The sequence below is a fragment of the Pezoporus flaviventris genome, unplaced genomic scaffold (genome assembly GCF_033815535.1).
Source record: "Pezoporus flaviventris isolate CSIRO_AGI_PZ_B2104156 unplaced genomic scaffold, CSIRO_AGI_Pfla_v1 ptg000080l, whole genome shotgun sequence".
NCBI classification, from domain to species: Eukaryota; Metazoa; Chordata; class Aves; order Psittaciformes; family Psittacidae; genus Pezoporus; species Pezoporus flaviventris.
In genome coordinates, this window is record NW_026892628.1 from 1314871 (window position 1) to 1339122 (window position 24252).

General features: G+C 57.5%; 3 protein-coding genes across 10 annotated transcripts in view; 1 reads left to right on the forward strand and 2 right to left on the reverse strand.

The window, feature by feature from the left end:
• The window catches only part of GNG7 (G protein subunit gamma 7), a 65414-nt gene extending 57557 nt beyond the window's left edge, over nt 1-7857 (reverse strand). Inside the window, exon 1 of one of the 3 annotated variants that reach the window (XM_061474823.1) lies at nt 7752-7857. The gene's annotated coding sequence lies outside the window, so the exon portion shown is untranslated. Of the gene's footprint in view, nt 1-6206; nt 6340-7751 lie in introns of those variants that run through there. The other 2 variants (XM_061474827.1, XM_061474822.1) reach the window with 2 other exon arrangements.
• The window catches only part of THOP1 (thimet oligopeptidase 1), a 330628-nt gene that overhangs the window by 287648 nt on the left and 18728 nt on the right, over nt 1-24252 (forward strand). The window lies entirely within an intron of this gene.
• Nucleotides 11777-23332, reverse strand: LOC133280159 (GTP-binding protein Di-Ras1). 6 transcript variants are annotated; one of them, XM_061474592.1, is made up of 3 exons: nt 23004-23272; nt 21103-21452; nt 11777-12839 (listed from the first exon to the last, which is right to left on the reverse strand). In XM_061474592.1, exons 2-3 carry the CDS (start codon nt 21307-21309, stop codon nt 12213-12215), a joined length of 834 nt encoding a protein of 277 aa, XP_061330576.1. In that variant the 5' UTR covers nt 21310-21452; nt 23004-23272; the 3' UTR covers nt 11777-12212. The 6 variants fall into 6 exon arrangements, with proteins under 6 accessions (XP_061330576.1, XP_061330580.1, XP_061330581.1 ...); XM_061474591.1 differs by lacking the exon at nt 11777-12839 and adding an exon at nt 17656-20610 and having other exon boundaries at nt 23004-23332; XM_061474596.1 differs by lacking the exons at nt 21103-21452; nt 23004-23272 and adding an exon at nt 14836-14951 and having other exon boundaries at nt 11781-12836.

Genomic DNA, 24252 nt, shown 5'->3' on the forward strand with positions numbered 1-24252 from the left:
GTCCCTGACACAGAGAGCCTCTAATTGCTACAAGAGCTCTGCAAGATGAAGGGCTAAGCTGGACAGTCTACCAGAAGGCCTGAAATGAGAGCAGCTCAGCTTCTTCCCTGCCCAAGTTGAAAGGCTGCCACTGCAGCTCTGGTGATCCAGCTTCCACTGCAATTAGCCACAAAAGATGGATCAGTCCAGCAATTGTTTCAGCCTTCAGAAGCTTGTGTCTTCCACGATGCCTGTAATGAACAATGCCTGGACAAATTAAATTCCAGTCAAGTCGTCACCAGCTGCTGTTCATACGCACACAGTTTTTTAAGTAACATCCTGGAGCAAGCCCTTCCTTGTCCTCCATAAGCTCAATTGCTTGTGCCCCACAGGGCTGCTGGAAAATAATTACTCCTCTCTAAACCCACAGGCTACTCTTCCAAAGTAGGTGTGCCCCATGACTAATACCTGGCAAGGAACCAGTTCCATCTGCATTGGTATGCTGGGAGCACAGAGCTACTGCTGTCACTTGCAACAGCTCCTCTTATATCTATACTAACAAAAGTGAAGCCCTTTCTTTCACCCCAGTGCTAAAAAGGCTGCATATATTTCTGATGGTATCTTTACCAAGTGTATCTGCTGCGTCTCACAGGCACTAATATATCAGCCTTTAAAACAATTGCTCTAAACTTGATGGTTTTCTACCAGGGACCATAGTGCCATATACTTGAGCAACTGACAAACGAATTTGGCATTGCACCTCTGCAGTGGAAGTCAGCAGAAAACATGGGATTTTTGTTACCTTTCCCAGGGAGATATTTACTGCAAGCCCCTTCAGAGCACAAAGTGGGATTTATGCTTTGTCTAGTCTGCGGACTCACCGAAGTGGAATTGAGAGGAACACACCCGTTGTTCTCACATCTCTTCCTGGGGATACACTTTCTATAGCCTGGTTCCCAACACAACCAGCACCACAGCACCAGGAAACAAGAATTCATTCAAATGAGCAGGAAACGCACAGCACAGCCTGAAGCAGCTCTTTTAGAGGGATGCTGGAGTGCTAGGAGCCAAACTCAACTCAGTAAGGCTGCAAGGAGAAACCTGAGAAAGAGAGAGCCATGTGTATTCACACTGCTGACTGACTGGGCTTGCTGCACAGTCCCACCTCAAATAAAACAAACCTGACCCAAACCGACAGCACTTACAGGTCCCATGCTCTGGAAACCACCTGTAGGCAAAGCAGCACGGGGTCTTCCATTGAAAGACATGATGAGAGGTTAGTTTTGCATTCCTCTTTGAGAGCTTTTCTTACACATTCACCTGAAAACAATCTCCAGGTCCTGTTTGTGAGGGGGGAAAAAAAGCAAACCACAAACCAACCAACCACAATACTAAATCACTGTACTAACCAGCATCTAATCCCATCGTACCTGCAGCTGTCTTCACCTGACTGAAGCACAAGGTGAATGGTCCTCATCCTTTATAGACTTCCTGTGACCCTTCTTTACCAGCAAATACTCAAGAAACCAACAAGCCAAACCAAAGAAATCAAACTTAGTGATTCCCTGACCATGTGAAAGAAAATACAGTTTGAAGATCATCAACACCTGAATTTCTATTCTTGCAGACTTTTGTCTCCGAACTTCATTTCATTCCATGTCTTACAGGACACCAACCCACTCGCAACTGCTAGATAATATTTCTTATTTTAGTACATTCATCTCAACCTTCCCTGCTTTTCAAAGCTGATACCTTCAAAAACCTCACAGAAAGCATATGATTTATGAGTATTTATTTCCCCTTCTCAAAGTGACAGTGCCAGTACTTAAGCAGAAAACATGCTGGTACCAGGAGGCATGTTCCACTTGCTAACTTTAACACATTCTTTGCAAAAACTCACTTTATATCCTTCCAGATGATCAGCACCACTTTTGCTTCAAGCTTTACCAGGCAGGATCTTACAAGGATGGAAGCCAATGGGTCAAGATCAACAGCATAACTCCATATGCAGCTCACAGTACGAGTGACAGCAACACTTAATGGGGATTAGCTGCAACGAAACCTGCCTGACAGGAGCCTAACACAAGCTTTCCATCGGATGCTACTGCAGGCGCTAGCTCTACTTGTGGTTTCCCAGCACTCTGCCCAAGACACAACATGTAATGCTCACCAGATCCTTTGGGTCATTGGAAACGCATTACCTGGAGCCATCCACTCGGATTCTCAGCACCTCTACATGCACAGGCTTCATTCCCACAGTGGCCAGAAGCGCATCCACATCTAAGTTTATGCTTATGGACACCATTCCAAAGTTACAAGCAGAAAGGTCATATTTTTTGACCTTAACTAAAGATCTTTCTTTTAAGAAGTTAAAGAGCATCTCAGGCCTTTTTATTACCCCCAATAGAAAAGTTGCACAGTAACATTACGTTCACATTTGTGTTAGGGAATCACACCATAATCCCTAGCAAGGAACTGGAAAGGGCAGGCATGATAAATCATGATTTATTGAGCATAAACACAGATTCTTTACCAGAAAGAAAGAAGTTACCCTTCGATTGGAAGACTACAGCAGGAATCCCTCCTTAAAGCAGTTTCTGCAGTAAGCCTACAGAGAAATGGTTCTGTAGTTTCAGAACTGAAGCAGAAAAATCAGAGGACAAGCTGCAAAGGTTTAAAACACACGAGAAACATTCAGACCTTGTGCATTTTTCTAACAACAGATGAGGTAGAAATGGACAAAAAGCCTTCAGGGCTCAAAAAAGCCCCAAACTATAGAATTAAAAATAGGTTTGTTTTTCTCTGAAAGCGATAAGTTGATAAAATAAAAAAATAAAGCTTCTGGAGAGCATTAGAGACTCTTACGCAGTTCATTTTGCAGCCTTTTCCCTTCCCTCTTTCTGTAGACTTAAGACAAATCAAAGCAGAAGTTACTGGAGTTTCTCAGCTTTGACAGTTTCTTAAAAGTCCATTAAATAAATATATATAGCTTTAACTGTACATTTGGAAGCATTTTCAGTTGTAAGAACCAACATAGGCTTTTTCTTGTCTGTTAGAAGGGGGAAAACCACACAAATTATGGAAAAGCGTAATCCTTAACTAAATTTCCTGTTTTCTGTCGCAGCATTAACAGTGTGCCTGAATTTCCTCCCTTTTATTTTTCCCCTCCCTCTTTTTAACATCACAGTCAATTCCTCCCCACCCATTGAACACAACCCAAAGGCTATGGGAAGTTTCAAGCATGTTCAAGTTTGAAACATCAGCTGAATTCGCAATTCACTCTCAAGGAAAAAAATCCATCTCCTAAAACAAAGATTAAGCCTACTTAAGCTGAAGAACTGCTCCTCTCACACACCAGCTAAACACCACCAGCATTAAGAATTAACTGTGCATCGCTCTACTCAGCCTTTACAAACAGCTTTGTTATCTCAACCACTTTCAGTTGGGGGTTTTTTAAGTTAGTTTGTGGCTTTTCAGGTATTTTGGAGGAGCAGAAGGAAGGACGAAAGCAGTAAAACTGTGCAATACAAGGAACATTTTTATCCAATTGATGGGTTCGCTGGAGAGAAAATTTACATCCAAGAAACTCGCGACTGTTGGGAGCAACTTTCAGAAGCAGCATTTAACATAAAAACGTGGTTGTACTGCACAATGGCCCATTTGTTCTGGCATTTTAATAAAGGGCCTTTTAGCAGAACAAAGCTGAAGCAGCTGATAACAGGGGACTCTTATACGTGACAGCAGTAAAATCTGTATGGCTGGAACTAGTGCCAGGGGATGGAGCAGAGTGAGCTGAAGCAAAGTGCCCATGTACATGGCCATCAGAACCAGGTGCTTCCAGCCGGTACCCACAAGCAAGGTCCAACTCTTCCAGCTCTCCTAATCTTAAATTCCAGCAGTTTATTTTTAAATGCAAAGTAAGTGAATAAATAGAGGACAAATGAATTGAAAAAAACCCACAGAACCCAAACCAAACCAATCCAGTTTTGCTGGTTTGTCCTTACTGCGATGACAGTCAGACCACACAGCATGAGGGAACTGGATTTACGTTTTCTTTTAGTTTTGGTCCCTTCCCCTTTTCATTTCTTCTGCCATTCTGCACATCAAGCTAGAAAACCCAGAAGAGAGAAAGAAAATCTATCCCTTTATCTGGCAACAGGTGAGAAGAAGAGACACACACTGTCCAAAGAAGTCAGAGATGCTGAACTGGGCAATTCTGAAATTCACTGTATACACAGGATCCCACTGCAAGGTTGCTGATCTGGGGCTAAACCCATGAAATAAGTGATATTTGAGCAATTAGAGAGAGCTTTCAACTATTGGACCTCTGCATCCCAATTCCTTTGACTTCTTATGCTTAAGGGGAAACCAGTACTGGGTCTATCAGAAACACGAGCAAGCCAGGACCGCAGCCACAGCAGGTACCTTACCTCAGGCCGTACCCACTATTACACTGGTAGAGACATGGTATTTTATAAACCCCTTTTTCCTCTTGCTCTACCTTCCCCAAACAATTACAGACTTTTACCCTGCTTTTTATGCAGCCATCATTTTTGGGTCATCCACCCACAGCCTTTCTACAGCACAGCAGCACTGACATCCCTCTCACCGGCTCTGCTGCTACCCACAGCATTCGGAACTCTCATGAATTCAGAGCTGTGCTGGGGTCTGTAAACCCAAGACAACTGAACTAGATGATCTGTCCCACCTGAGCTAATCTTCACAGCAGAAAAGGCAAGAAGGCAGTGGGGTTTTTAAGCGCGTTCTGCCATTCACCTCCTAAAGACGTCAAAGAAAACGCTCCCGCTACCACTGGCAAGTGCACAAGCAGCTACTTCAAGCCCTATGGAAAACAGACCTAAGGGCAATTAGGTAGGTGCTGGTGCTCAGCCAGCCCCATGGGTCCACAGACTCACCTCTGCACTAACAGGACAGTTTCTGGCAGGGAGAACCATGATTCCCTGCCACTGACAGTGACAACTTCCACGCCAGGAAGTGAACAGGAGTTACCAGCAATCAGTCAGGGGTTTCTGAAGGGCAGTGTCCAGTTCCCCTGGAGCCAAGTTCAGGGACAAGGAGCCAGGCACTCATCTTGTTCCATTAACGAACTTCAGAGCATGACAACCTCCCAGCGCACGAGGCAGGGCAGATCAGTTATCTCTGGTTTGCAGATAAGGTAATAAGGCAGGAAGGCAGAAGTTGGGCCGGCCACAGGGGAAGCGTGATGAGCAGAGGACAAATCTACATCTCCCGAGCCACACGCTCCTCTCCCGGCCACTGAGCTATCATCCTTGCCTGTTTGAACCAAGAGAAGGCACTCTGCTGGTAGGCTGCCATTCCCCTGCCTTCAAAGGGGGATATTCCCTTCCTAAGGTAACTCATGATGTCAAAAAGCACAAATTATCTTAAGTAATACCAGGTATACACCATACCCAGCGATAAGATGGATGCAGAAATAAAAATGGTAGGTACATGGAAATGTACCTCCTGTGATAAAATCCACAACAACACGTGAGAGCCATTTCCATTTGTTTCACAGCTACGGATGGCAGAAGAAAACCTCTCAAACAATAAGCTCTATTTAAACATATGGATCCAGGTTTTTCGGTGCATCCTCCTCCATGCTGGCTACAACCAGAGTATGATAAATGGTGCTACATTGCCACGGAGCTCCTGCACATTTGGTTTACAATCACCCTTCGACCCCAAACCAGCAGTGAGCATCTACCTGCACACACGAGATGTCCCACAGAGCAGAAAGGCACAAAGCCACCCAAGGATGAAGGTCTGACTTCAGCAACACATGCCTGAGAAGCAAGAAGTGTCTGAAAAACGGTATGTGGAGGAAACCAAGCAACTACCTCGAAAGCTTCAAGTTCACTTACTCAGACTAAACAGCACGCTAACCATTTCTGTGGTCTGCCACAAGCCAGCGTTTCTCCTGGTAGTAATCACCATGGCTGTACTTGCCCAGGTCAGACTTACAAGAAGCCCCCAGCTATAAACAAAGCTGAAGGCTGCCAGCTCCCTGCCTCAAACAAAACCCACCCCACACATTAAACATAGCTCAGCACCCTAAAAGCCACAATAACCTCGTGTCTCATTTACAAGCGCAGTACTAGAGATCATGCCTTAGAGCAGGGTGCAGCTCTATCACAGTCCATTTGGCTTTCATTTAAGGCCACAGCTGATGGCAATGGCTCAGTACAGAGGTAAATCCCATTTACCTGCTCCAGCACTGTTGAAGACAATGAGCTGCTGAGGTCAGGCACACAGCTCCTGAACCACACACAGTGGTCCCAGTCCCTGCTCATCTACACAGCACACGCTTCACCTCCTAAAGGGCACCGCCAGCATCTGCCCTTTCATTCCACACCTCTGTTTGGAAATGAGAAGGGAATAGGTTTTCCCTTTGTCTGTGGCACCCACTTACCTCCTCTGTTCTGCTCTACCTCCGTAACACAGAAAATCCAGATCCTGCAGCTACCCCTCCTTTATATAACCCATGCACTACAATTCACTAATGCCTCCAAAGTACTGCCCAGAACAGGAAGCCTACCAGTACTACCCTTAACCAGCCATCAACTCCTCCAGCTATTTCCCCCTTCTCTCCATAACTTCTCGACACCAAGCCGCCGTTAACTCACACGAAAAACCCCTAGAGTGGATTACATGGTATTAGACCTTCTGACAGCATTCCCAACCTCCCTTCATACCCTGAAAGATGGTCTAGACCCACTCCCCATTAAGTCACCCAACTTCCAAAGAGAGCTGGTGCTGAACTGTGTCTCTCACCAGCTCCAGCTGCCCCCTCACTGCCTCAGCCACCCAAAAGCAGGGGATGCTCCTCGCCATTCCAGCTCCAGTCACGCACCCTGCGCCCGCCACCTCCATCACGAAAGCCCCTGTCCCCCAACAGCCTCCCGCTGCAGCTCACCCAAGGAGCTTGGGGGCCCTCACCGCAACACAGCACAGCCCCTCTCTACATGCACCCCCAAACACAGCCCCATAGGGTCTCCTAGCACTGATCCTCATGCAGAAATTACACCCTCCCAGCTCACCAGCACCCCGAGATCCCCATCAGACACCCTCTCAGCTGCTCATCCCTACCCTTCACCCCAATATCCCAAGCTCCAGCATCCCCAGGGCCCCTTAACCCCACCCCACTGCCCCCCACCTCCGACCTGCCCAGGGAGCCCCCTCCACCCAGCCCTGCACCCCAGGACACCAGCACCCTCCTATCCCCATTCCCCCAGCCCAGGGGACAACCAACACCCCAGGGTCCCTCCACCTCGGGGGCCAGCAGCCCCCTCCATCCGCCCTGGCACCCCTCACAGACATCCCAAAGCCCTCAAGACCCCAGCACCCCCTCTCCAGACCTCAGCCCCTCCAACACCAGCCCCGCTTTAGGCCCCGGGCACTCTCAGCCTCCACCCCGTTCACTTGGAGCCCCAGAGCAACCCCGGGCCCTCCGCTCCCTCACCCCCCCCCCCCGGGTCCCTCCCTCCATCCCTCTCGCTCTGCCCAGCGTCCCCTCAGGACCCCGCACGATCTCCCCCCGCCCAGCCCCACCAACCCGCTCCATGTCCCGCCGCCCGGGCCGCAGCGGGCCGCGAGGGGCCGCGGGCAGAGCAGGGCAGGGCAGGGCCGAGCCGGGTCGGACCAGGCCGGGCCGGAACCACCGCCAGGCCTTGGCCTGTGCCAGCCGCCCCCTCCCCGCTCGCCAGACGCCGACCCCGTCCCCGGTCCCGGCGGCGCGGGCGGCTCCTCACCGGCTTCGGCGGGGCCGGGGCGCGGAGGGGCGGAAGAGCGGAGCCACCGCCTCAGACAGCGCCAGCGCCGCCGCCGCGCAACGCAGCCTGCTGCCCAGCCCCGGCCGGGCGCGGGCACGGCTAGCCCCGCCCCGCAGCCTGACTGGCGGCTCGGCCAACCAATAGGAGCTCGCGTCGCGGGGAGAGCCAATCGCAGCCCGGCGAGGAGGCGGGAGCGGGCGAGTCCGCCAGGTTCGGTTGCGACGGCGGCGCGGAGGGAGGGCGGTGAAGGGGCGGGGCCGGCTGCGGAGCGGCGGGTTGAACAGCCAATCAGCGGCGGGGGCGGGGCGGCCGTAGGTAAATATCTCATTAATATTAATAAGAGGCGCGGAGGGGCGGAGCGCCGCGCGGCAGCACGTGGTGCTCGGGGTGCGAGGCACCGGGACCCCTCGGGGGGCAGGGGTCTCACACGGGACCCAGCGCACCCCGAACCACCCCAGTGCCCAGGGCAGAGCCTTTCCTGGGTGCCTGGCACCCATGGGGTGCAGTGAGAGCACGGCCCCGTGCCCCTGAGCAGAGCCCCCCACCCCACTGTGCCCCATTCCGGGTCCCCCAATGCTCTGGCCCCATCCACGCGGCTGGCTGGCAGCGGTCCTTGCGTGCCAGGGGGCCGTGGCCTCAGTCTCCCGCTGCCGGGATGCTGGCGGAGCCGCTCTCCCTGTGCAGAGAGGGGAAAATCCATGGGGATGAATCAGCAGCGGGAGAGCAGGAAATCACACTCGCCGTGAATCAAGGCTTTGATTCCCCCAGCTGCCACTGGCACAGGGTGAGGGAGCGCAGCCGGCCGGGTCCCACTGGTGCCTGGCTCCTGGCTGCGGTGCCAGCGGGGAGACAGAGCCACGAGCCCGGAGCAGGAGGCACTGCAAGCGTCGCTCCTGCGGCCAGGCCACACCACGATGTACCAGCTGCAGCTCCAACCTCAGCTTGAGCTCACATGGAGAAACGCTGCCTCTGGGCTGCCCCCACTTGTTCCCCCTGGCCCTGCTGTCGGGCACATGCCAGCGCTGGCCGAGATTGGGCTGAAACCCCAATAATCCTGTTAGTGGGGAGAAGGCTGATTTTTACCCTTAATCCAGTTTCCTCCCATATGTCCTCACCCGCGGTGTTTTAAGCTGCTTTGGCAGCAGATGGGGCCGCACCAGGCATAGACCGGGGCACAGGGGGAACTCCTCGGCTTCAGGCCAGCGCCGCAAGGACCACGAGCACTTCCAGGAGCCTTCCCTGCCACCCCTCCCTTTGGGGGACACGAGGGACTATGTCCTGTGCAGCCACCAGGGCCTGGCGTGATGCACGGTGCCAGGAGCTCATTTGGGTCCTGGCTGCTGGATTTGTGCATTTTACAGCTGCAGGCTGCAGCAACAGCTCCTCATCATCGGGGGGAGCAATGGGAAAGGGCTGGAGCATGGCTCATCCCACTAATTCATGCTCAGGAGCATCTTGTTTAAACCCTGGACCAGGGGAGGCACTGGGTGCCCTGTGAGGATCGCCCATCTCAATCTTGTGCTGCTGCCCAGCCACGCTCCTGGGTGCAGGTTCTGGGGGCTCAAGGTGCCCCTGGCCTGGGTGGTTTGATGGGTGCTGAGTGCCAGGCTTGGGCATGGGTTGGGTTGCAGTGGCCAGAGCTTCCCAGACCCTCCCTGGGGAGTGATAACATCCTGAGGGACATCCATTGGAGCATCGCAAGAGGCAGCAGGACCGAGCTCGTGCTCCGTGGTGACTCGACTGACACAGGTCCCCATCTGCACCAGCCGGGGTGGGGGGGACAGTGGGAGACAGGAGGAGGGGAGCAAAGATGTGGGATGAAATACCGGGGAACGGGGAGGCAGAGATGTTCTGTTCGCCACCTGAAGGCGCTGCAGAGCCGCTGTGGGCACTGGGGGCTCTGAGCACAGGAGTCCCCACACGGGTTTCTTTTGCCCCCCCCCTTTGCCCCCAGAAGAAGCCTGTGAGCCCCTCAGCCTTGCCTGGGGGTCCTGGGGGTCCAAGCAGGTGGGGCCCAGCACCGAATGTCCCCAGCACCTGTCTGTCCCCATCCTGTCCTCCTGCCTGAAGGTCCTGGCCCCTTGCATCCCTCAGGAAGGAGGGACGTACAGACAGGAGGGACAGGAGTGATTCCCATGGCCAGCAGCAGGAAGCCATCACATCCTTGTGGAGCTGTGGCTGTCCCCATAGAGCTCTGAGCATCCCCGTGGAGCAATGAAGATCCCCATGGAGCCGTGACCATGCCCACGGAGCCGTGACCATGCCCACAGAGCCGTGCCTGTCCCTGTGGAGCTCTGAGCATCCCCGTGGAGCCGTGCCCATGCCCACAGAGCCATGCCTGCCCCCATGGAGCTGTGAGCATCCCCGTGGAGCTCTGAACATCCCCATGGAGCCGTGACCATGCCCACAGAGCCATGCCTGTCCCCATGGATCTCTGAGCATCCCCGTGGAGCTCTGAGCATCCCCATGGAGCTCTGAGCATCCCCGTGGAGCTGTGCCCATCCCCGTGGAGCCGTGCCCGTGCCCACAGAGCCATGACCATGCCCACAGAGCGGTGCCCATGCCCACAGAGCCATGCCTGTCCCCGTGGAGCTCTGAGCATCCCCGTGGAGCTGTGCCCATCCCCGTGGAGCCGTGCCCATGCCCACAGAGCCGTGCCCGTGCCCATGGAGCTCTGAGCATCCCCATGGAGCTCTGAGCATCCCCGTGCAGCCGTGCCCGTGCCCATGGAGCCGCGATCACCGCGGTGGGGCCATGCCCATGCCCATGCCCATACCCGGGCCCCGCAGCCCGCGGCAGCCCCGCTCCCCCGCCGCCCCCCGCCCGCGCACCCGTGCCCACACGGCTCCCGTGCCCGGGGAGCAGATGGTTTCCAAGGCAACAGGCATGATGACGCACGCACCCAGCTCCCACCCCCTCCCCACGGGGACATCAGCCCGCATCAGGAAGCGAGGAGCGGGGTTGGGGGGGGCACGGACCCCTTTGTGTGTGGGGGGGGTCACAGACACGTGTGCGCACGCTATGGCCACATGCACCAGCGCGGATGCTTCTCCATGCATGTGTGTGCACGCACACGCCTGCAGCATGCATGGGCAAGCATGCAGAGGGATGCGCACGCATGCACCCCTATCCCTCGTCGCACCCGCTTGGTGCCAAGCCGTGGCCCCCCCAAACCCCAGCGTGGTCCTGGCCGGGTGCTGCTCTGCGGTGACGCAGGAGCATTTCTCATCTCTTTATTGAAGGAAGACTATTTCTAGAATAAAGGCTACATCATCACGTCACCTCGTCCCCTGGGTGCTCGGGTCCTGCTGTAAAAAGCCGAGGGTGCGGAGAGCTGGGCACAGCGGCGAGGGGTTGGGGTTGGGGGGGCCCCAGCCTGTCCAGGGACACCCCCTTGGGACAGCCCCAGGGGCCTTGGTGCAGGGTGAGCAGGGCCGGAGCAAGGGGACGAACCTCGCTGGGATGAGGGGCTGGTGACAGCGCGGGGACCCCACTCCGGCCGCGGGGGAACAAGCAGGGCTGCACCAGAGCGGGGGGGGGGGGGGGGGGGGGGTTGTTGGGGGTCCCCGGGGTGTGGGGCCAGAGGCCAGCCTGCAGCAGGGACTGCAGGGAGGGGGGGACACGCTGCTCACCGCAGGGCACTGCGCAGGGGAGCGGCAGCGCCCATCACCGCGGCATCGCGGCCCCGCCAGGCTGTGGGGCTCACGGGGCAGCGGCGCGATGGAGGGGGGGGGGGGGGTGCGGGGGTCTCCCACCGGAGCTCACCAGGATTGTGCTGGGTCAGGACCATCCCTCGGACCCGATGCTTTGTGCTTGGACTGGTGGCTCCCGGCTGCGGCACCAGAACTGGGCAGGGGGGCAAGGGGCTGCGGGGGGGGGGCAGGAGGGGCCACGGTGCCGGGACAGGGCTGGGGGCAAGGGGTGAGCGGGCACCGAGCGAGGGGCTGCTCCTACCCCAAGTCTCTGCCTGCGTGAGGACAGGGGGGGCTCGGAGCAACCGGGACGTGAGCGACTGTCCCCAGGGGGGACACCAACCCCCTCATCCTGCACCGTCCTTCCCACCAATGTGGGGACTCCCACCGGGGAGGGGACAGGAACGGGACCAGCCGGTGCTGCAGAGAACGGGCCGGGGGGGGGGGGGGGGTGTGTTCTGTGTGTGTGTGCATCCATGTGCTCCCCAGTGGTGCCTGGCTGCGTGTCCCTGGTCCCGTTGTGCCGAGCGTGGGGCGGTCGAGCATCCCTCAGCTCGTTGGGATGCCCCATCTTCACCCCAAGACCTGAGGCGAGCGCAGCCCACGCTGCCAGCGTCCCGACACAGTCACAGTGATGGCACAGAGGACGAGGGGACGGCCCCGCTGCGATGCCACGTCCAGCCATGGGGGAGAGGGAGGTGAACTTGAAGGGGGGGGGGGGGGGGGGTGTGCGGGCCAGGCTAGGGCTCTACATGATGCTGCACTTCCCCTTGATTTTGTCTGTCCTCTTCTGCTTGCTGGAGCGCTTCCCGTCGATGGTGAGGCTCACGTTCCTCCTCTTCTCCAGGTTCAGCAGCTCTTGGAAGAGCTCCTTGACGTTGTAGTTCATCTTGGCCGAGGTCTCCATGAAGGCGCATTTCCACTCCTTGGCCATGGCCTCCCCCTCCCTGCTTTCCACCTCCCGCTGGGTCTCGTCGCACTTGTTGCCCACCAGCATGATGGGGATGCTCTCCACGCTGCCCTTGATCTGCACGATCTGCTGGTAGATGGGCTTCAGCTCCTCCAGGGACTGCTTGCTGGTGACAGAGAAGACCAGGATGAAGGCATGGCCCTTGGAGATGGAGAGGCGCTGCATGGCTGGGAACTGGTGGCTGCCTGTGGTGTCGGTGATCTGCAGCGTGCAGACGCTCTTGTCGCAGCTGATGACCTGGCGGTAGGTGTCCTCGATGGTGGGGATGTACGTGTCCCGGAAGGTCCCCTTCACGAACCGCAGCACCAGCGAGCTCTTGCCCACGCCGCCGGCGCCGAACACCACCACCCGGTAATCGTTGCTCTGCTCCGGCATCTTGCCCTGTGGATGCTGCTGCTGCTGCTGCTGCTGCTGCGAGGGAGAGGGCACAGGGAGGTGTCACAGCAGCAGCGGGGGGTTCGGGATGGATCCCCCCCAGCACCAGTTTCGGGGGGGGGGGGAGAATGGGGCAGCCTCCCCCCCCTTCCCGACCCCAGTGGAAGCCCCCTTAGAGATGCAGCCCCCCTGCTCCAACCAGGCCAATGCACTGGGGGGTCCCGGCCCCCCCCCATGCCCTTGAGGTGCCCTTGCAGGGTGCTCCCGGCCCGCCTGGGGTGCAGCAGCTTTGGTTATTTTTACCAGCCGCCCGCTGCAGCCATATGGCAGAGCCGCGGCCACGGTGCTGCGGGGGGGGCACACACAAACACTGAGAGCTCCGGCACCCCCAGAGCCCCCCCCTCCCGGCAGCAGGAACAGCCCCAGGGGGCAGCTGCCGGTCCAGGGAGGACTCAGTGGCCCCCAGAGCCCCTCCAAGCTCTGCCTCGCACGGCTGCTGTGGGTGCTGAGTGCGGAGGTGCCATTGCACCCAGCGGCACCGCGCGCTGTGCCCCGTGCCGTGTCCTGTGCTCTGCCATCCCTCGGCTCCACTCACACCCTGGTGATGCAGCAGGGGCAGAGAGACACGGGCACGGCCGTGGGCTTGTGGCCTGCAGGCTCTGAGACTGCTGTGGCTGCCAAACCCCTCCCGTGGGGCTGAAGGGGTCCCCACTTGTACCCCCCCCCCCCTCAAGTGATGCAGCCGCAGGATGTGGACCAAGGAGGCACAACGAGGCGCTGATGCCAAGCCCCAGGCTGAGCATTGCCTCAATCAGACCCTGCCTCAGTTTCCCTGCTGCAGCACGGGAAGGGCAGCATCAGCTCTGCCCCGTGAGGTGTCCCCAGCACACACAAGGCACCACAGAGGGACAGGGGCCATGGGTCAGGGGGTCTGGAGGTGCCCCACCAACAGCAACAAGCGGGGTGGGAGGGCAGTGACACCGCTTCGGGCAGATGCTGGAGGGAGTCAATTCTGTCCCAGGCCAGCACCGCTCCCACCACCTCCACCTCAATCCGGGGACCAATAAGTCTGGAAGAGGGGCACAGCAAAGCCCCTCGGGCAGCCCTGCGCTGGGCACCACGGCTCCTCCATCCCCAGGCATCTCCTTGGGAACCGGCTCCTTCCCATGGCCGTGGCATCCCCACCCTACGGCACCAGCTCCCACAAGCAGCTCCAGCTTGTTCCCAAACACTCAGGTAGGGGCTGGTGCCTGGAAAACCAGGGGAGCGAGCAGCTGGGGTATAGAGAGGGAGCCCATCACTGTGGCCTTGGGCACCCAAGAAGCTTGCCCCATCGAGGGCTCCCTGCACACGGGGCAGAAAAACACCCCTTGGATTCGACCATGTCACAAACATCACTGGCTCATGGGGCCAGGGCTGGAGCAGGGGAACATCGGGTCCTGGCTGGGGCTGGTGAGGGTCCTGCAGACCAAAGAGCCCCCGGCCTTGGGGCCACAGCATGGGGCACTGGGACCAGGGGGCTGGGTTGGAGGGGCCTTCATGGGCACTGCCGCAACCCCACAGTGCCCTCAGCATCTGCCCACCCAGGCCACGGCCTCCCCATGGCTCCCAGGGATGGGGTCAGCAGCGAGCCCCGGGTGCAGCCCAGGCATGGTCCTGCCGTGGGGCTCCTCACCCCACCAGCACCCCTCAGCATCCTCCCACTTGGACACCAGCGCTGGAGGAGACAAACAGCTTGGGGGGGGGGGGGGGTCTGGTGATCATGATGGAGCGCAGAGGCAGGATGGATGGATGGAGGGATGGAGGGCAGAGGCAGGAGGGAGGGAGGGCAGGATGGAGATGGCGGGCAGGAGAAGGGGCAGGATGCAGACGGCAGGGGCAGGATGAGGGGCAAGGACCAGGGTCCCGCCGCACCGGGCCGGGGTCCCGGCTCCGCTCCCCCTCGGTGCCATCGCCCAGGGCACCCCCCGCGTCCCTCCCCTGCCTCCCCCGCCGCGCCGGTCGCATTGCGGTGCCCGCGCCTCACCGTGTCCTGCCCAGGATCCGCCCTTGGCTGCGGGCTGCGAGGCGGCCTCAGCGCATGGCCCGGCCCGGGGCGGCCCCGGAGCGGTGGCTCCGGTCCGCCCGGCGCGGCGGGGCTCGGCTCGGGGTGCGGCGGGGCTCGGCCCGGCGGGGGCTCGGCGCGGTGCGGAGCGGAGCGGAGCGGTTCGGTGCGGTGCGGCCGCCGCAGAGCCGATCCCGCCCCGCCGCCGGCCCCGCCCGCCGCGCCCGCCCCGCCCGGGGCCGCCGGACCCCCGGGCCCAGCCCCGAGCGGCTCCGGGGAGAGGACAAACGGGCAGGGACGGGGCCACACGTGGATGGGGCCAGGCACGGGCACGCGGACACGGACACACAGGAGGAGGAACGGGTGCACGGACAGGGGTGCACAGACGGGGTGCAGAAGGGTCAGGGGTGCACAGACAGGGGTGCAGACAGGGGTCAGGGGTGCATGAACAGGGGTGCACGGACAGGGGTGCAGACAGGGGTCAGGGGTGCACGGACAGGGGTGCACGGACAGGGATGCACAGACAGGGGTCAGGGGTGCACGGACAGGGGTGCACAGACAGGGATGCAGACAGGGGTCAGGGGTGCACGGAAAGGGGTGCACAGACAGGGGTGCACGGACAGGGGTGCACAGACAGGGGTCAGGGGTGCACAGAGGGGTGCACAGATAGGGATGCATGGACAGGGATGCATGGACAGGGATGCACAGACAGGGGTCAGGGGTGCACAGAGGGGTGCACAGATAGGGATGCAGACAGGGGTCAGGGGTGCATGGACAGGGATGCACGGACAGGGGTGCACGGACAGGGGTGCAGACAGGGGTGCACAGACAGGGATGCAGACAGGGGTCAGGGGTGCACAGACAGGGGTGCAGAAGGGTCAGGGGTGCACAGACAGGGATGCACAGACAGGGGTGCACAGACAGGGGTGCAGACAGGGGTGCACAGACAGGGGTGCACAGACAGGGATGCAGACAGGGGTCAGGGGTGCACGGAAAGGGGTGCACAGACAGGGGTGCACGGACAGGGGTGCACAGACAGGGGTCAGGGGTGCACAGAGGGGTGCACAGATAGGGATGCAGACAGGGGTCAGGGGTGCATGGACAGGGATGCACGGACAGGGGTGCATGGACAGGGGTGCAGACAGGGGTGCACAGACAGGGATGCAGACAGGGGTCAGGGGTGCACAGACAGGGGTGCACAGACAGGGGTGCAGAAGGGTCAGGGGTGCACAGACAGGGATGCACAGACAGGGGTGCACAGACAGGGGTGCAGACAGGGGTGCACAGACAGGGGTGCACAGACAGGGATGCAGACAGGGGTCAGGGGTGCACGGACAGGGGTGCACAGACAGGGGTCAGGGGTGCACAGAGGGGTGCACAGATAGGGATGCATGGACAGGGATGCACGGACAGGGGTGCACAGACAGGGGTGCAGACAGGGGTGCACAGACAGGGGTGCACAGACAGGGATGCAGACAGGGGTCAGGGGTGCATGGACAGGGATGCATGGACAGGGGTGCATGGACAGGGATGCACGGACAGGGGTGCAGACAGGGGTGCACAGACAGGGGTGCAGACAGGGGTGCACAGACAGGGATGCAGACAGGGGTCAGGGGTGCATGGACAGGGATGCACGGACAGGGGTGCACGGACAGGGGTGCACAGATGGGTGCACAGATGGGTGCACAGACAGGGGTGCACAGCCCAGCATGGGGATGGGGCCCCACAGGTGGAAGCAGGGGATACAGGGCCACAGAGCAGGATGGAGAGGTGCTGACACCCGGCAGCAGCAGGGTGCTGTGCGCCCCCGTGGCCGTTGTGGGTGGCTTAGGCAGCGACACTGGGCTGTAAGGACCAAGCACAGGGGCTCTGTCACCACTGGCCGTGTCCCCTCTGCAGGTGCCATGGCAGAGCAGGATCAGCAGCCCCAAAACCCTGGAGAGGCCCCAGGCAGGGGCAAAGCTGCTCCCTGGCCACAGCCCCCTATCAAGTGACACACTGGGGTCCTTGGGTGGCATCTGCTGGGGCTGTGGGACCCCCACCACCACCTCCCCAGTGCAGCCGAGCAGGACTGGGGCCTGAGCTGCTTGGAGCACAGGCTCAAGGGCAAGGTCCTCAGCCAGGGTTAGGGTTAGGAGCTGCGGGGTGCTCTGCCCCACCACGGGGACAGTGGGGCTGGAGCCTGAGGTGAGCACAGGCCCCAAGGGTTGGGAGGTCACTGTCGAGGTGGGCAGTTACCAGAGCCGGAGCCCCCTCACTGGTGCTCGCTCCCGCACGGCAGCAATTAAAATCCGCAGCTCCTATTAATAGCAGCCACCAGCACGTGTCCCTTGAGGAGCACTGCTGGGCCCAGCAGCAAGCAAAGGGCGGAGGGACACACACACACACACACCCCCACCAGCCTTCCCTCTTGGGAATGGGGACAGGGCCCTGACTGGCCCCCCCTGCAATGAAAAGGAACCCCACCGTGCCCCCCCTGCCCCACAGCGTTACGAGCTGGACGGGTACTACTCGGTAGAGGCAATGAATGAGTTTCCTTGATGGTTTTAGCTCTGGCTCCTCCTCTGCTTCATTCAGTCCCCAGCTCCCCGCCAAGCCTTACGCAATGGGGCCGCTGCCGGCTGCACACGCAGGGCTGAATCACTGCGATGCAGAGTGGGAGGGGAGAAGAGGGGGGAACGGGAGCGTTCTACCCCTGCACTCGCCCTCTGAGCTGGGGCTGGGGTCTGCCTGCCCCTGTTGCATGAGCAGGGGATGCAGTGAAACGACGGTGACTTCAAATGAACAAGGGATGCGAAGGGATGGAGGCCAGAGGCTTTATTGGGAGCAGCAGATAGGGCTCGTCCTCCTCTGCCCCTAAACCAACCCAGGAACATGGGACTCTGCTACTCACAGGTGAATAAACCCCTCCGGGGTAGCAGGAACAGGGGGGACAGCTCAGCCCCCTTGCCAGCTCCACCTGAAGAAGGGTGTTAACCTGAGGCTCCAGCCTGGCCCCTAACTGTCACACTGACCCCAGACCCAGAGAGGGCTGGGGGGATCCATGATCCCAGCCCCCAGTAGTGGATCCCTACTGATCTCTTGGGCACAGGTTAAGAAATCTCACATCAACAGCTTGGCTTGGCTTTAGTACCTCAGCCCTTGAACGCAGATGGGGCCAGGCCCAAGGAAGGATGAGGAAGATGAAGAGGGGAAATGGGGTGCTGGGATACACCTGCCTTCTGGCCTTCATCCATTTACTCAGTATAGGAAAAAGCACCTACAAGCGACTAAGAGCCACAGTGGCTGTGCCCAAGGAGGGACAGTCAGCGCTGTGCTCCCACAGCAAGCGTCCCAGGACAGCCACCAGCACTGAGACCCCCGAGAGGAGCCACGCTGCCCACGTGAGCTGGCTGCAGAAGTGAAGTAACACAGAGCTTTATCACATCCAGGCCTATTATGTTCTCCTCAGGCCCTGCTCACTTATGCCATCTGAGGCCTAAAATAACTCTCCCTTCCCCCTGGCACTCCAGGTTTTTCAAAGCAAGATTAATTGACTTTGGTATGTTGTAGCAATTAAAATAGCTAGCACCAGGAAGTGCTCAGATGAGTCTCATCAGCCTCCATATGCTGCAGCTGTGCCAACCACTGCCTCCAAGATGCTGTTTCACAGTCTCACCCATCCTTCTTCCCACTTTGGATCACACTAACAGGGACAGCACCACAGCTAAGCCCGTTATAATCCCATCAGCACTTCCAACGAGCTCTGCTCTGCCTGTGGAAGCTGCTGCAGAAGGAAAGGCTCACTCCTGTCACAGCAGCAGGAGGCAGCGGGGAGGCCAAGTTCCCAGCTCCAGGCTCTGATCTGAGCTCTTCAGCCAGGAGGGTAAATCCAGTGATCACAACAGGATGCACAGCGTGCTGAGCCTCCCTGGAGCCGTGCTCTGGAGCCAGGGGAGAGCTGCTCCTGCGCACTGCCTCCCATCAGCCCTTCCACAACCTCCTAAAGCCCAAGGGAAGAGATTGCTTTGGAAGACTCCAACGAGCTGGCCTTGCAAAGCCTCTGTAATGCAGCGCAGGCACGTGAGCCTGCCAGCCACGAGGGCAGGGAGCACAAACCCACGTCTGAGGGCAGCTGCTAAACCCATTCCACCACAAGCATTTGCCCTTAAAATATCAGTGCTGGAAATTGCTGCTGCTCGTTCCTCACACACGAGTGGATCCCAGGCTGCAGGAAGGCTGTAGAAAGGCCTTTGGACAGGGACAGGAAGATTTCCAAATGGTACATTAGCACTCTGCTGGAGGTTTTCCTTGTGGAATGCTCATCATATGGGTGAGATGTGGAGAATGAAACACAGGACAGGGACCTGGCCTCATTTTGTCCATTAATGAGTCCAAAACAAAAGCTCCTGAGTCACCATGGATTAGGATGGAAGCTCTGTTGGGGGGAGCTGTGGCACCAGGCACACCACGGGCCCAGAAGGGATGATTTTTGGCAGCTCTCACAACCAGGCATTGCTCAAAACTAAGCTAGCAAAAGCAGCTTAGTGCAGCTGTGCAATCCATGACCACACTTGCTTTTGACTGTATCGCTGTTACTGTTTCTCACCTTCTCAGAGCCAAAGAGTGAAGGGAGCAGAGTCTCAGCCCCAGATTGTGTAACGAGTGTGATGGGAAGGAGGGAGGGGGCTGGCTGCGCAGATTAACAGGAAACCACATGCTTGATGAGCTCCTTGAAGGCAGCCTTAGAATCCGATTCTTAATGTTTGTCTCAACTAATCTCTTCACAAGCTGCTGTGCCTGCAGATCCGGGGAGGAGGGACAATACCTGTGGCACCTACACTGGGACACTCCTCATCCTTATCTCCCTCTGAGCACACAGGAAGAAATTCTCCTTCTTTAGGTCAATATGGAAATACCACCTGGACTGTGATGTTTCACTGAGCCATTGAGCTTCAGCATCCCCCTTGGCTGAAGAGAAGCTCATCTCTGGTGCTCTTTGCAAGGGAAGGAGGTGAGGTTTGTTTCCCATTGCTTCTGTGTTCACCACTTGAAGAAGACCAGCCCAGCCAGAGCCGCATAGCCCAGCACCAGGAACAGAACCTTCAAGAGACGGTTGTTCTTCTCTTCCAATTCCTTTGCAAGGATCTCAAAGAAGGTGATGAACAAGAAAGTGCCCCCTGCGATGCCTTGCAGCAGCAGGGAAGTAATGTTGCTGGCTGCGTTTTGGGTGCTCTCAATCCCCATCCCAATGCTAATGCCCAGAGGAATCATCAGGCTCACTGTCACAGCCATCTTCACAGCATCCTTCAGTGGCAAGGAGGACTTAGCCATGCTGATGCCCAATGCCACTGCCACCAGCGTCTCGTGAATGGCAACTCCTAGGAACAAGCTCATGAGTTTGCCACCTTCCTCCTGCAAGCCCAGGGCCAGTCCCTCGAAGATGGAGTGTGTACACAAAGCAAACCCCAGGCCAATGAGCCGTATGGGGCTGGAGCTGGAAAGCTCCCGGATGTTCAGGCCATGCGAGTGGTGACTGTGCTCACTGTACAACGGGCGCCCACGGGATGAGGCGATGAAAGGACTCTCGTATTCAGAGTCACTCCCGACATCCGAGCCAGCATTGAAGGTCTCCAAGTCAATGAAGGAAGGTTTTTCCTTCTGGAAAGTCAAGATGAGCTGCTCCACAAAGACCGTCACAAAGAAGCCAACCATCATGATGGTCTCAGCCGCCGGGTAGTCCGTGGTCACGTTCCCCTGCCTAAGAACTTCACTGAGCTGTAAGGAAGCAAACAATGCACAGTGAATCAATCACCTTCGTCCTTCAAAAAGTGAAACATTCCTGGTGTGCTCCCCCAACTCTAAATGGAGACAAAATTAATCCATGATGTTTCCTGTGCCTTCCAGGGCAAGGTTTGCAGCTGTCGATGCTTTCAGCACATGCTAAACAGGAGGAGTTCTGAGCCTCACATCCAGGTGATGCTCAGCCTCCTTCTGCATTAAAAACTAAACAGATCCCCATCTGCACAGGAGCAGAAGCTGAATGGGAGATGGGCACAGCTCTTGGGCCCCAGGCACAGCCATCTCTGAGGAGGCTTCACGAGCCACTCTGGCTGGACAGAGACCCTTCATCCCTATTCCCACCAGCTCAGAGGCCTGGGGGCCTGCAGGGCAGGAGCAGGGAGGCTGCTTCCCCTGCACAGGGGTCCTGAACACAGTGGCACCACTTGACTAAAAGTGCTCATAGGAGAGAGGCTCAGAAGCAGTTACCTTTTCTCTCACAGCAGGCAGCAAAGCATTGAAGCACGTGGCCAGGAAGACTCCTCCTCCAAAAGAATTGCAGAGGGCAAGAACCTTCTTGGAGCGATGAGCTTTCTCGTAATCAGCCTCGATTATCTTGACAGGAAGGAGGGACCCCACCAGCATGAGGACGCAGATGCCCAGGAGACACAGCACTTTGGCCACCACAATCTTCATTGTGCTTCCTGGGGAACACTCCTCGGTCAGTGGCCCTGGGGACAGCAGTTAGTGGGGGTCCCTCCAGCTGCCCTTAGAACAGGCACATCAGCAGGCAATGGCACAGACAGACCTCAAGGGGAAAGTGCTCCTGGACTCAGTCCCTGTGGACAGGAGCAAAACAAGAGAGATTTTCCTATGGAAGCATCCCAAAACACAGCCAGCCTCTGCATAGCAACCCCTGTAACTCCCCAGAGGCGGCGGGAGGAGTTGCCAGCAGCAGAACCCTGCACACAGCAAGTAGAGAAACCAGCAGAGAAAAACGTAAGTGCAGCAAACAGTAACTTAACAACCCTGTGAGAAATGCAGCAGCCACAGCAACCTGGCACAGCCTCGGGTTGTCGAGGTTTCACTTCAAACCCCTGCACCAGGACAGACACAAACCACCTGATCCTGCAGTAGAGTCCAACCAAAGGATCAAGTCTTTGGGTTTTAACAATGAGAAAAGAACAGGGACTTGGGCTGGTGGGATCTGTCACACAGAAATGAACCTGAAGATCTTCCTTCCACATTCATACAGGAGATTTTGGGGTACTAATATCCTTGAAACTACACTATTGGATTAATTCCTGCTCAGTTTCCTGAGCCACCATCACCATCTCACTGGAGTGGGTCAGAGCCTCTACCATTGGCTGTTGGTGCTGTACCAGGAGGCAGTGAGAGTGTCGATAGCTGTCTCTAAAGGGAAACCCTACAGAGAAATTACCTGCAAGGCTCTCTATTGTCTATAGAGTGTGACAAAAGAAGAGGCAGAGGTTGTTTCATGCAAGAGAAAGAAGATTTGAGTTGACTAGGTCACAAAAACTGACGATCTGAAATATTAAAGCATTTCCCTCCAGGTTCCATGCAGTGAAACCTGTTTTCCTAAAAATCATTTCACAAAATAACATTGTTAAATCTATTTTTTTTTAAATACACAGACGTGAACAGGTCCCTCCACTGCTGCTCTCACCACTTACGCAGAATTGCCTTGTAAAGTCAAAGCAATGGCACCTTGAGAAGGTTCTCTTGCAGGTCACCAGGTAAAGGCTGCCAGCCAGAGTGCACTGGGGTAACAAAATAACACTGAACACTCCCAGCCATGTTAACACCCACACCTGCGATGAACAGGGCAGAAATGATGGCTTTTATTAAAAGGAAAGTGGGAGCCTGAATGATTCTGTACTTGGGGGGGGGGCGTTAAAGCTTTTTTCTATCTTCTCCAAGTTTGCAGCTCAAGCAGAAGCAAACAGAAGGAGGTTATGGTGGTCAGGCCATGGGTTCTCAGCACCCATGGGAAGTGATGCTCATGCCAAGAAGCCCCTGCTCAGATGCCACTGATTGACTTGCTCTGGGGAGAACCCAGCAGCCAAGCCAGGTCTGAACAAGTCACTCCAGAGCTCGATGTGCACGGACAGGGCTCTGGCAGCAGGCAGCCCATTGATGCAGCTGAGAGCAGGTTCCCTTCTCCAGGTTGACTCCAGGACTGCCAATGCTCCTCAGTGCTGTGCTGACACAGCTCACAAGGCTTTCATCTTCCTTTTCCTAACCCAGCAACAGTTCCCAGCAGAGCATAAAGCCTCCAGGTCCCCGCAGCAGCTGAGAGCAGCCATTCACCCCCTGACCTAGGACCAAAGCAGCTTAGTGAAGAAGGAAGCAGTAAGTACAAGAAATACCTTGTGTTTCTCCTTGCCTGCTCTTGCCAACAGCCCAGTGTTCAGGACTCAGCACTGCCAACGTCTGGACTGCTTCACCAGCCTGAAAGCCTTCTGTAATAAAGAATTGACTTAGGACAGGTACTGCTTGGCTTAGCAGGCTGTAATGAACCATGCCAGCAAGAAGAGATATGATATAAAGCAGAGGGCCCTATATAGAGGAAAATATATATTATATATTATATATATATATTCATAGAATCAACCAGGTTGGAAAAGCCCTTTAAGCTCATCCAGCCCAACCCTTATCCCAGCACTGCCGAGGCCACTCCTAACCCATGGCACTGAGGCCTCGTCTCCACGCTGTGTGAACACCTGCAGGGATGGTGCCTGCAGCCCTGCCCTGGGCAGCCTGTTCCAATGCCCGAGCACCCTCTGGGGCAGGAATTGTTCCTCAGCTCCATCTAAACCTGCCCTGGGGCAGCTTGAGGCCGTTTCCTCTTGTCCCATCCCTTGTTCCTTGGGAGCAGAGCCCAGCCCCTCCTGGCTCCATCCTCCTCTCAGGCACTTGTAGGGAGTGAGCAGGTCCCCCTGAGCCTTCTCTTCTCCATTGGAACCCCCCCCGGTCCCTCAGCCGTTCCCCATCACACTTGTGCTCCAGGCCCTCCGTACGACCCTTTACATCCCGCTTTCCCCGTCAAAAAGCACTGCGGGAAGCTGAAACCAGGCGGGGTTCTCCCGGAGCCGCTCCTGTCCCAGCGCCTTCAAACCGCTGACACCCGGCCCGGTCACCCTGAGGAACGGCGCTGGGGGGGCACCCCCCAAGGCCGCAGCGGTGCGGGGGGGACACCCCGAGGGTCACCGGGACAGGGGTGCGGGGCCTCGGCTGGGACTCGCTGCACCGGGGCCCAGCCTCAGCCCTCCCGCACCCGCCGTTACCTCACGAAGATCCCCCCCCCCCCCCCCCACCTTCCCGACCACCACTCACCAGCACCGCCCGAGCGGCCTCCTCAGGGCGCCCCGCCCACGACGCCCTCCCATTGGCCATCGGCAGGAAGACCCAACCGCCCATTGGCTGAGAGGGCCGCCCGTCAGCCCGCCCCTCCGCCGAGCGGGGTGTCCTCCGCAGGGCGCCGTTCAAATCGCTCCGGGGGGTGAAACGCGGAGCGCGGCGAAAGGTTCCGGGCCAGCACAAGCCCGCGGAGCTGTCCGCGGCGGGCGGTGCTGACCGGGCCAAGGCACAGGGTCTGGGGCTGGCTCAACCGGTAGA

What these genes read in the sequence shown, in the direction of transcription:
- LOC133280159 (XM_061474591.1), bottom strand. Translation starts at nt 21,309, where the DNA reads ATGAAGATTGTGGTGGCCAAAGTGCTGTGTCTCCTGGGCATCTGCGTC. An exon ending in TGCCTGCTGTGAGAGAAAAG is followed by an intron (nt 20,611 to 21,102) that starts GTAACTGCTTCT and finishes GCTTCCTTACAG; the next exon opens with CTCAGTGAAGTTCTTAGGCA.